This window comes from Halyomorpha halys, unplaced genomic scaffold, assembly GCF_000696795.3.
Source record: "Halyomorpha halys isolate HHAL.00 unplaced genomic scaffold, Hhal_1.1 Scaffold303.1, whole genome shotgun sequence".
NCBI lineage: Eukaryota > Metazoa > Arthropoda > Insecta > Hemiptera > Pentatomidae > Halyomorpha > Halyomorpha halys.
Genome location: NW_027115075.1, coordinates 387620 through 400398, shown reverse-complemented (window position 1 = coordinate 400398; position 12779 = coordinate 387620). Strand labels below are relative to the sequence as shown.

At 29.8% G+C, this 12779-nt stretch overlaps 1 protein-coding gene across 4 annotated transcripts in view; it reads left to right on the top strand.

Annotated features, from left to right (window-relative positions):
• The first annotated feature begins 3751 nt into the window (after window positions 1–3751).
• The window catches only part of Nplp1 (Neuropeptide-like precursor 1), a 348625-nt gene continuing 339597 nt past the window's right edge, over window positions 3752–12779 (top strand). For all 4 annotated transcript variants that reach the window (XM_014421104.3, XM_067052163.1, XM_067052162.1 and 1 more), the window contains exon 1: window positions 3752–3836. In XM_014421104.3, coding sequence (XP_014276590.1) covers window positions 3789–3836 — 48 coding nt within the window. In that variant the 5' untranslated portion in view covers window positions 3752–3788. The remainder of the gene's footprint in view (window positions 3837–12779) is intronic.

Below are 12779 nucleotides of genomic sequence, written 5' to 3'. Positions count from 1 at the left end.
ACGTTATAATATCGCTTAACCCACAAAATTGTTTAACATAATTGAGTATAAATACAAAAAATATTTGATGTAATTTATCAAATATTTTTGCTGAGTAAGGGAGCAAACTGATCAGACGTTAGTGAACAAGGTAATTTTGTGTTCTTTCAGGTACAAGTAACGAGACCAATGTCGCACAGTTCCATGCTTTAGAAAATGATTGTAGGAGGCACTAACATATAATTGGTAAAAATGGTTGTCTTCCTATATGTCTTCTTTATAATGTTCTGCTAGTTGTTTTTTTCTTGTTCTTCCGTATTTAGAAGAAAATCTTCACCACTTAGCGTTACTAGACTATCTTTTCTTCTGACTTTTCTAATCAGGAACTAGCTTAGTCGTTGTTATTTGAGTTGTAGGCTTGAATTTCGTTAACAGCAACAGAATTTCTACTTTTACTTATATATATAAAAAAAAAAATCTATAAAAGTAAAACAGATTCTAAAATCTAAAATTTTTTTTAAAAACATTTATCATGTTTATTTCAACTTATGAAGTCTGTAGAGTAAGTTTTTAATGCATATAATGGTAATTCAAATTATAATCTTATGAATAAAAGAAGTCAAGTATATTTGGAATGAGATATTGCTTATCGTCAGTTGAGAATCACCGAGATGAAACCAAAAAATTTGATTTTTAAATTAAAATGAGAATTTCAAATCACTCCTCTTTTTCGAGTACAAGTTTTACAAAAATTAGTGAAAAAATTATGTACTATTTGTTATACAAAAACACAATGCTGATAGATAGAATTTAATGTAAACACCAGAATGCATTAACAAGAAATACTGGAATACTGACTTACGCATTTTGAGATAATTACGAATTACAGGGACATAACAAAAAATTCGAAGATAAAAACAATCCTATTGGGACCTAACACTGTAGTTCGATAGAAAGAAAATGAAAATTATGAAAGAATTACCTGGCCTCATGTCTTTAATTAGACTAATAAATTACAACAGGGAATAAAGGCAGATAACATAATTCTTTGTATAAACCCTTTAGGTATAAAGCACAACCCTTTGTGTAGCGAGATGAAGCATATGATTATATTTCCAAATAAAACTGATCTGGAGCATACAAAAAAAAAATTAAATGCAGTTAGATGGCCGAGCGTGTCGAGGCACAAACTAGGTATTCTCATATGCAGTTTTGAATCCGGGCTGGGTGAGTTAACTTTTATTTTGTAACCGACCCTTTGAATAAATTTTGACTTTGACACTCTGGCTATAATACATTGGTAACCCACAGAAAACTCCGTCTTCTTTACCCTATGTTGGAAAATAAAAGGACTTTAAATGGGAGAATAATAAATATGGATATTTCAAACTTATAGACGTCAGTTAGGATACAAGCAGATACTTCTATTTGAGATACTAAACTTGTGAAGGATTTAAACAGTATAGCAGCGGCCTTAACAATTACTCGTATGGGTTAGTTTTGAGGAGCAGTTAGTAAAAACTTGAATCTTGAAAAGTGACACTGTTATATGTTAATTTTGTTCGTAAAACCTATACCAATACCATACAAAAGTACATTTAACAACTAATACCAATCCTAACGAAATACTTTAATCTAAGGGTCATGGAAAAGACAAAGGCTTAGCTAGAGATACGAAGGAACATCGAGCGGTAGAATCAAAAACATTAACAGGTCTCGGTAGATTATAGCTGTCCGTTCAGGACGGTTCTTTTGTTTATTAACAAAATAATAATATAATATAAAGCAGTATTAACAAAGATAGACAACAAACTAAACTTTTAACACATGATTATTTTTAAAATATTATGTACAGGTTTCCTTAGATACCTGTTCCTTTTTTACTGTGTAGACTACTATATGATGCTGAATTTATTTTTTCAGTGCGAAAGCATCAGTGATAGCCAGTTAAACTTAAAATATGCTTTTTTGTTTAAAAATCGGTTTATTGAGAAATAATTTAGCTTTTCTAGTATCAGGAGACGACCATTAGGAGCTGGCGTTAGTACGTAGACGTATTCGTTGCCATGAGAAAGCCGGTCAAGCTGAAATGTTTAATGATGGGTGCTTGTTCTTATGCTCAACATGTACACTTTTTCAGGTTGGATTTAAGAAAAAAAAACCTAAAAACGTTTATTGTCAAGTCATTTTATTTTAGTAGTTGGTCTTTTTGTTTACCATATAAATCAATAATCCTTTTTAATTATTTAGATGCACTTAATCATGTAATCATCATTTATATAAACGTATATAGCATGTATAATCCAAATGTATTATGAAGGACAGCTAGTTGGTATAAACCCTTTGCAATCAGCACCATGGTAAAGTCCTACCAGCAACTCAACGCCACTTTTTTGCAAAAGTTTACACCCTGGAATCGTGATATATAGTATAACTTTAGAACCAAGTAAGAAATTTGGTTTATGTACATTTGTGGACATTAAACAACACACATTTAAAGAAAAAAATTATTTCTTATAAGTTTCTACTATGGTAAATTATGAAAGCATCACCACTATTATTACTATCATCTTCTGCTTGGATATTTATTTAATTAAATCCGTCTACTTAAATGTCTATCTTAAACCTGTCTTCACTAAGGGCTAACATCACGAGACTCACTGGTGTTTGGTCATTTTGCTATTTTTTATAAAAGAAAAATAATGATTATAAAATGAAAGAAAGGATAAAGAAATAGTTTGAAAATTAGTAATGGTAAAGTCAGAAATCACGTCACTGTCTCATTACACACAGATATTTCTACTATTCGACGCTTCAATACGATGTGAGTTCTTATAACTTTCTTTTCTCAGTTTCTCAGGATTTCTTTATTATCTTATCTAATTCCCCTATATCATTGAACCATGCTCTTGTATCTTTGTTCCCCTGATTCTCAAGCATCATATTGCTCAAGCCAATTAGAGAAATGTATAGTCCGCCATGAATACTATTTCGGGAACCGAAAGTCTGAATTGAAGGAGCCCCAATAGTGTAGGCTCTACTAGCGTCCCATGTGGCAATCAACAAAAGCACCATCTCCAGCGCCTTCAGTGGGGAGAAGAAGGAACTTGTAGATGAGAGATCCATTTTCTTTTCCTAGAAGCAATCTTTTTTTCTTCACTTTTATTTTTAGAAATCGACCATGAGTTTTATTTTATCATTACCATTAATTCTATACTGTCCACTAAAATCCAACCAGCCAATCAAAAGTGAAGATGTGCCTGGCCTTAAGTTGAAGGTGTACTTCATACAAATACACTTCGCACGCTCTCATTCAAAGCAAAACCGGTTGATTTACTCATCTTATATATTTATTTATATGCATTTGTGGATATTAAAGAACACTATAGTAAATTAATATTTTGATCTGTTTTTGTGCCATTTTGATAGAAAATTACAAGGAAGTATTCGTTTCTTAAAAAGTTGAGGTGGATTAAGTTCATTCTCTGCCAATAAACTTTCATGTTCCCTCACAGGGGACAACCGAGTGCAAGTTTAAGTAAAGATTTAAAAAAGATACGGACTACGAATGGTGTTTAGGCACCCATAATTTTTCTTGCTCCCTTAATTACTACATAAAGAATTCGCTCTTCGCTTCCCTTCGACCTGGAAGACCTCTACCACCCCCGAAGACAGCGAACCCTTAAGACAGCCACAGAACAGGGGGGGAGGCAGGAGGCGGCTCGCTCATGCGCAGTTGCCCCATCATAGACTATATATCAAGCGGCAGAGGTCGGAGGCGGCGGCACTCCGACTGCACTCTTCGAAGAATGACTACGACACTCTGCGCTCTAGCACTCGCCGTCTTCCTCGTCCAGGTACCTTTCAAATATTATCGCTTCTGCTTGTTGTCAACCCTTTATCAAAGTGTGCCATAGTTAATAAGGACTATTTAAAAGGGAAATTGTTTTTATATTGCTTTTATGATATATACTTCTAGTTATTTTGAGATATGTACTAGTTCAGTTCAAAGATTTTATAAAAAAGGAAACGTTAATAAAGATAGAGCTACATTCAACAAGCTGAAAAAATAATTAATAAAAGAATAATACAATGAAAAATGAACAATATTATGCTGATAAAAACCAAACTGGAACTAATACTATAAATAAAAATATTAAAATAGCTGAATCCAAAACAGAAACAGCTATTGATTGAAATAAACACTGCATAAATTTAAAATACAACAGACTCACGATTACTTTGATATATTTTACACAAGTCACGATCTATATAATGTCAAGACAATCATCTTCGTCATAAAAAGTTAGAGGAATTAACTTTTCTTGAATTAATTTTCATATTTCATTGTAAAAAAATGATAAATTATGAAATAAAGATAGGCCAAAAATAACATACCATTTTCTAATTTCAAGATAAATGAAAAAAAATAAATAAAAGACTTTAGATGAATTAATAAATATGAGAAACACGAATCTGATATGGGGAGAATTTCATTAATTAAGTCTTATTATTACGTTATAGTGTAGTATTACATTCTGTATTATATTTATAGACAATGGAAATAGGGATCATACCCCTCATTCACATCATATGAACAAATATATAAAAAATATTTTAATTTATTATGTATTTTAATGGCATTGAGTCGTCAGTAAGAGTGTGAAGAAGCCACGAAAGCCCAGAGCATTTAAAATTAAAATTATTTTATAATTGCTTAAATTTTTATAATAAGAACAGATGATTATTTTTCCTAATTCATCATATATCTCTGCTATGACATACTACTTTTTTTAAAACTGTTGTTTGGTTCTTTGAAGTTTGGAATTTGACAGTTTATATTTTATTTTTATACTTCAGTCTACATTGCGCTGAGGATAATGTATTATTTTAGTAAATGAGCTAGATATAATTATTTTTTTATATAACTTTGAAATCTGATTATGGTTTTGGTATGTGATTATTCATTTTTAAATCTAGAAATTAATGAAAAAAATATCAACATTAGTGTTCAACACAAAAGAACACGAATTCACAAACATTACGTTATAAACATATATATTTTTAATGTCTTAATTAAACAATATATAAATAATTAAATTATCTCAATGAAATTTAAAAGTCATTATTTAGAGACACTGTGAATCTTTCTTTAATCACAATTATTACTAATAAACTTTGGTCTCATTTATCTTTGATATTTTTTCATTTATTTTGCTTTTTTATATATTTTTCGATGAATTAAGGATGCGTTTAAAAAATAAAGATCACTAGATGCTTATAAATTTTAAATAAGTGCTTGGATTTATAACATTTTTTTTATTTATATGCATGGATTTACGACATATGTTAACGCAGGGTTCTTTAGCACCCATGCAATACGAACACAGCTGAAAATCTGTATTTTCAAGTAGGTTGTTATTTGATAAGATGATAACATAAATGGAAAAAAAACCATAAATATGAATCAACATTTAGGGTTTAAATATTATTAGTTTGATAGGATAGTAAGAAAAAAATAGTTTTAAAATATAAATGAAATCGCATTTTCTCAAAAGTTGGATTTTTGAATTATGTCAGTAATGCTTAAAAGTGTGGTAGGTAATAGCCAATACTACACGAAGTCATATATAATGGACATACATCACAACAAATTCTAAATATTGAATACAAATACATAAAATCATATTTATATTTCATATATCATCTCTATTAGTTGGGCCCGAAATAACTTGTGATGTGAGTATATATCGCAACAAAATAAACCAAAAGTACCGATTACAAAAAACTAAACAGAAATCATCAACAACAAAGTGCTTTTTAATGTAATTAGAAGTAGCATAGAAAATAATGTACACAGAAGAAACAATACTCTAGATTTTTTATAAATAAGAATCGAATACGCCACCTTAATACAAAAAGTGTTGATTTATACTTTAGTATCTTGGTTCTGATCCATTCATTAATCAATAAATGATCAACAGCTATCTTCATTTAATATCTGTGCTAACATCGATATCTTTGCTGAGGTTTCGGCCTAAGATCATTTTTCCAGGAAAAACGGGATACAAAACAAATTGTTTAGTCTTTTTTTAAAATTTTAATATGCTTTTTTTCCTACAGAACTATCGATCAAATAAACGTTAAAATAAAAAATGGACGTACCTAATTCAATTACATTTTTTCCCATATAACTGTTTATTTAATGGTTCTTAAATTGTATGTACTTTATGGAAATAAATTATATTATTCTGTGTTTTTTAAACTGAAAGAGATACTTTAAACAGTTACTAAATATTGTTTTTGTTAGTATGATACTTTATGCGCTTGTTAGTAGGTAAATCGAAACTGAGTTTAAATTAAGAAATTTCACCACAAAGAAAACAGAAGAACATAAAAAATATGTTATTGAAAGTTTCAATTTCGGCTCAATATGAAATGGTTTAATGTTTCATGCATTTCAAAAAAACTATGTATAAGGAGAAGCGTGGCTCAGTGGTAAGGCACTTTTAACTTTAAGGACACGGGTTCTAATCCGGCTATGGCAGATAAATTTATTCTGGTACTGTAGCTGCTAGTCAACCCTGTTCATGAGCCCTCCGGGACTCATAAAGTTGGTAACCTTAAATAGGGTAAATCAAACGGTCGAGCGTGATTCTGAACAAATCAGTTTCTGATACAATCGTTGGGCTAGCACTAGCAAGTACGGTTACCTCAAATAAAACATATTTATCTTAAATCAGTCAGTAATCTCAGATTAATTAAAATTAATCAATTAATAATAGTTTTAAATAACATCTTTGAACGATAAACAGGAACTTACAATACTATATACGTTAAACACAAAATTATATATTATCTTATATTGTTCATTAGTTGATACAAGAAAAAAATGAATACAAAAGATCGGCCTTAATTTTGTAATCCATCCTAAGAAATGATTCCCTCATCTTTTATACGAGAAATGAAATCTAATTCCTGTGTAGAAAATCCACTGATGGATAGGATGGATTTCCTCAAGTTTAATTACCTTCTTTACGGGCCATATCCCGCCAAATTGGCAGCGGAACATTCCCGTCAGCAGTAAGGAACACCCTTCGAGGTACTAATTAATGCTCTTCTGAAAAGCCACAGAATCCTACTCGAATTACACTCGGTCTGTATTACGCAGCTTAGGAAAGGTAACAAAACCACGTCAGGAATTCTGTATAAATAAAATAAGCAAGATATTCTAATAATTAATAATTATCTGTGTTATCGTAAGAATAACGCCTGTCTCAATTAAGGATACCCTATACAAAGCTGCACTCAAATCAAATTTATTTCAGCCTTTCGAAAAATATGTATTGCAAATTATTTTTATATATTTTTCTCTATAAAAAAAATGTAATTTATCCATAAAAATTAATTGGACAGATTTTGAGGTAAGGAGACGTGGTCAAACTCTGGTTTAAGACATGTTTAATAGGTTCAAGTTAAAACCCGTGAACGAAAAACTATATTTATTTTTTACCCAGCTAATGAATCATGAATAGAAAGACTGATCTGGCATATATTTTCTGATAAGCTTACAAGAATTTTGTAGCTCGGCAAATTTATTTTATGACAAGAGCTTCCAGCTCGCTGTTTGCCAATCACTGGTGCCTTTCCATTTGTTTATTTAATTTTTTTGCCAATACTTCATTATTTTTTAACCATATCAAACATATTGGTTCTGAAGAACTAACTTTTCATCTTTAAAAAAGAATGTTTTTTTTTATTTAATTTTTTTAATTTCAAATTTAGGTATACAAATTTAAAACCTGCTTGTCGGCCGCGTTTAGTTTCTAAACCCTCAGTTTTCCACATTGTGCCACACATGACTCGGATTAGGTATAAAGTTTATATTTTCTTATAATCAGAATTTCTTTTGAATCACATATTAAAACTTTACGTAAATTGTCTAACAGGGATACCGATCCATTTTGCTCGTTTTTCTCCTGTTTGACTTTTTCATCATGTGAGCTACCCAAAAATAATTTAGAAACCATTTGAAAAGCACCGAGTTACCTCGTTTTTTCACTGTAGTGCTTATAAATAAAAAAACGACTGTAGTGCTATTAACTCCAAGGACTCGGGATAGAATCCGGCTGTGGCAGAAAATTATCTCCTTTCACTGTTGTCAAGAGACAGCCCTGAGGTTTCTGGGAGCCCTCTGGATTCCACTTAGCTTCATAAAATGGAAACACTTAATTGGGAAAAAATCTGGCTGTCGACCATGATTATAAATAATTAATCACCTCCTTGCACACCGTTGTTCAAGAAACAGTTGTTCCTCACAAAGTACTAAACCTCTGACCCATTCTTGGGTTGTATTGGAACAGATTTTAATTTTTTCAGCGTTTGTAAATTAAAATATAAGTTTAATTTTCTTATAATTAAACAAAAAATTAGGCTCACGAATTTTAAAAGATAAAAGAAGAAGTTAAAAAAATTAAATTTAAAATAATTGAATGTCGAAACATTAAAAAATTGCACAGTCTGGTTTCTTTTGGTTTTGTAAATTTAAACCCTGCAATGATAAGAGTGAAAAACAGATGGTAATCTTGTGTATTTGGTTCGACAATAATTTATTTTATTTTTGACATGTTAAATAAATTTTTGAGGAAATTATACTCATAAAATATATTAGTATAAATAGTATAAAATCTAAGAACATATAAAACTAGAAATATATCATGAATGTGTAAATTAAATTACGAAACTAGACAACTGTCGCAATTTTCATTTCGGTTCTTAAAAGTAAATGCATACAGGAATTAGTTAAAGCATTTATTAAGGTATTAAGGCCTTATCATAAATAATTAATGATTAATATCTGCCAATCAGTAAAAAAATATATTAAAAAATTAGCATTAGAATACAGAAATAATAAAAATGTTTTCACATAAACGATGAGTGTGGTTCGAAAATGTCTAGAATTTGAATTTTTTTTAAAGTTATTTTGTATAGATTAAAAATACCAGTTGTCTGAAAAATACCGCTTTGTCAAAAGATAGACAAGTTGTAGGATCTATTAGTACTAAAATTCTTACGACCATTTATTTTCTGGTATTAGAACCACCTGAGGTTTAAATATACCAATACTAAAACTAATAAAATACTTAGAAAAGCATAAGCACGACTATATAATTAATTCAGAAATTTAAATTAATCTAGTTAATTAAAAATACATATAGAAATAATATTTTCATTCGAGGATAATTTAAATAAAGCAGTTATAATAAAATTTAAAGTAAGTCGTGAACAGAGAAACAATTTTAATTGGATTATTGGAGATTGCTATTCGTATACAAAGAAAAAAATAAACATAAAAACAACAATTTTTATAGAATAAGTCAATCCTTTTTCAATTCACATTCAAAATCCTTTTTATACATTCAAGATGAGAAGGGATAAAGACGTTGGAATTTAAAAGGAATCCCATCTCCTGAATAAAATAAAAGGAAAGGCGAAAGAAGGGGAAATAACAAAAATATTTCCATGAATAACAAATCAAGCATGAAAGAAGGGACAAAGGATAGGGACTGGAGAAATATCAGGGATATTTAATAGTCCTCCGCCAATTAGGGGTTAAAAATTACTCACCGTCATTAATATTAATTACAGAAGGAACTGTAATTAATACTGAAATACTGATCTCTGTTCTGCGAAGGATGAAAAAATGAGTTTTTTATTCTTTCACAAAGTGAAAAATAAGAAGTAAAAATAACAAAGAAATTGCGTATGTAATATAGAGAGATCAGGACAAAATTTAATGTACACATGTTAAAACAAATGAAAATTGATTTTTAGTGATTATAGTAATTAATAATATGGTTCCTTTCACAGTATAATTAAAAAAAGAATTTTTTTTTTCCTTAGAACTATTTTCGTTATTATGAAGAAGAAAATAAAAGCTGATCTTCATAATGAACTTTTTTTATTTTATTTATTATTCAGTAACCCTCCACAATTAAAAAATACCAATTATCGATCAGATACATTGATAGTTACTTAACTTTGGTGACATATAAGATGTACATTCAAATTCACGACATCTGGATGACTGAACATATACCCCAGGAGTAATGTATCGCATTGATCTGTCCCATATATAAGACAATCATGTAGTAACTATAGAGGCATAGAAGATGTGGCTGTATTTATTAGGATGGGCAGAATCCGATGCCTTGGCTTTGTGGAAAGGATGGCAGAGGATTGGCTGCCAAGAAGACCGCTATATGGATTACCGGAAGGAAGAAGATCACAAGGAAGAACATGTCTGAGTGGGACGGACTTGTGCCAATTAAAGACATATTAATTTTCCAAAATCGTTTGGTAAAAAAAAAGTTTTTTAAGTACACCTGTCATGTATAGTAATCATATTATAATATCCCGATTACATATTGCAATTTTTTTCTGTTTTGAAAATTTCTTTTCCTGGACATTTTTATTACGCTCTTAATCACGAAATTTCAAAGTTAATAATTATATTGTTAACAAGAAAAATACGTTTGCGCATGCGTGAACGAAAGCCGCAAACTGAATCCAATTAAATTGGCACCTGACCGGTTTTATACTAATGCGCAGCTTTTCTCTAAAGTTGGAAAATTTGGACATCCCATTTTGAAATATAAATGTGCCCGGGAAAGTACGTTTAATTATTATTAGTAAAAGTAGTTGATGGAACCTGATATAATCGATATAGGACCGAATCGAATTCTGATAAATGTTTAGATCGATTGCATCGAAACACAAATTGGTCAATAAGCAAACTAGTCAGACGGACATGGAATAAATTGTTTGACTTAATGTCTAAAACGTAAAAGGCGGTTGAAGGATACTAACAATATAATTTATTATTAAAATAAATAACTAATGTATGAAAAAAACTATCCGCACACACGGCATTGAGGATGAAAATTGAATTTTAAGAGTCATTTCAAATATCTTGGCATAAATTTAAACCTCTTATTTTTTCCACAGAATCAATGTAGGAAAACAGGTTTTACCTGAAAAGATTTATTTTGTGGAAATGATCTTAATCAAAATAATCCCACATTTGTCATTTCTTATTTAATAACTGCAAAACTATGAACCTAAAAAAATAGTTTCTTGCTTTGATTTCGATACAATTTGAAGCACAAATTAGCTGTACACTGTACACGTAACGATAATAAAACATTTTTCAAAATTGTCTCTTATTTTGTGAAATATTGTAGAACGGATATTTGAGGTGAATTCAATTAGTTTGGATTTCAGCTCATAAAGATAATTGATAGGAATAATTCTTTAAATAATAAAATTCTTTATATTAAAAAGGGAAATTAGAGGTAAATATTGGAAAAAAACAACTTATAATTATTAAATTATGATAAAAAGGATAAAATGAAAATGCAAATCTCATGAACAGAATACAAAGAATTTACTTATTACATATACATTTTACGACAGTTCAATAAAAAAAAAAATTAATACTTTTTAAAATTGAACAATTTTTTTAAGTTCATTTCTTCGTGCTGAATGCATCCAGTTTGCGTTTTATGTTTGTTATTTTTATCAGAATTGCGTAGAATTTTAATAATTACAGCTTATAAAGAATGATACAGATCATTCTTTGGAGGAAAAATCGGATGTTTTCAGAAGCTTATAAGCTATAGTTTGACGAGGTCACGTTCAGTTGTATCTGTTCTATAAAATATACAAACTATCGTTCAATTGCATTTTTATAAATCATGTAAACATAAAAAAAAAATGATATTATACTACTAAATTTTAATACTATTAAGAAAATCAAAGTTAGAAACCATTTCTAGTAATGAATGAAAAGCTACTATTTCAAAGTAAAAGAATTTTTAATTCAAAATAATTATTGAACAAACAGCAATAGTATCATGCGATTCAATTTAACAATTTGCGGATAACGATCCCAAATAAAATTAGAAACCTCGAACGTGCTAAGCCCATTTCCCAAACAATTTTCCCCACATTTTCTTCGTTTCCTGCAAAGATTGTACTGATACAGATAGAAGCTCTAATTCAATTAAAACTTCCTCACTCCCTTGAGATTTAGCTGATAAAAATGTTATTTCGCACGTTGGTCCAGAGTCGGAACATTAATTTCCTATATCTGATAATTCACGACCTGAATGCAGGAGTTTCGATGTAGGATTTAATAACGATTTTAATCAGAATTTAACAACATTTTGAACAAAATGAATAACACGAATTAGATAACCTTTTTTATTACCATCTTGTTAGAGTTCAATAATTATTATTACAAGAAAACCTGTTGAGAAATACCTATCTGCGTTGTTAGAAAATACTTTATAAAATGATATTGAGGTACACAACACAAATCTGTAAAAATCGAAATAAAATTAACTAAAGTTTCTAACGATTTCTGATAGAGTTACATGAGGAGTTTAATATCGATAACACTACGTTTGAATAGTATTAATTGGTTCTCATAGACTGATGAACTGTTTTAGGTATTATTTTTATGTCTCAAAAAAAAAAATAATATCTAAAACAGTTCATCAGTCTATGAGAACCAATTAATACTATTCAAACGTAGTGTTATCGATATTAAACTCCTCATGTAACTCTATCAGAACTCTCATAAAACAACGCAATAACATCAAAAACTGCTGGTACAGGACTAAAGACCAGACCTACAGACCGATCATAAACAGCCTCACAAGACAAATAACATCCCTTATGTCGCAGTGGAAAACGTCCCTATGGCATGAACAACTACGCCGCACACACTACGATCC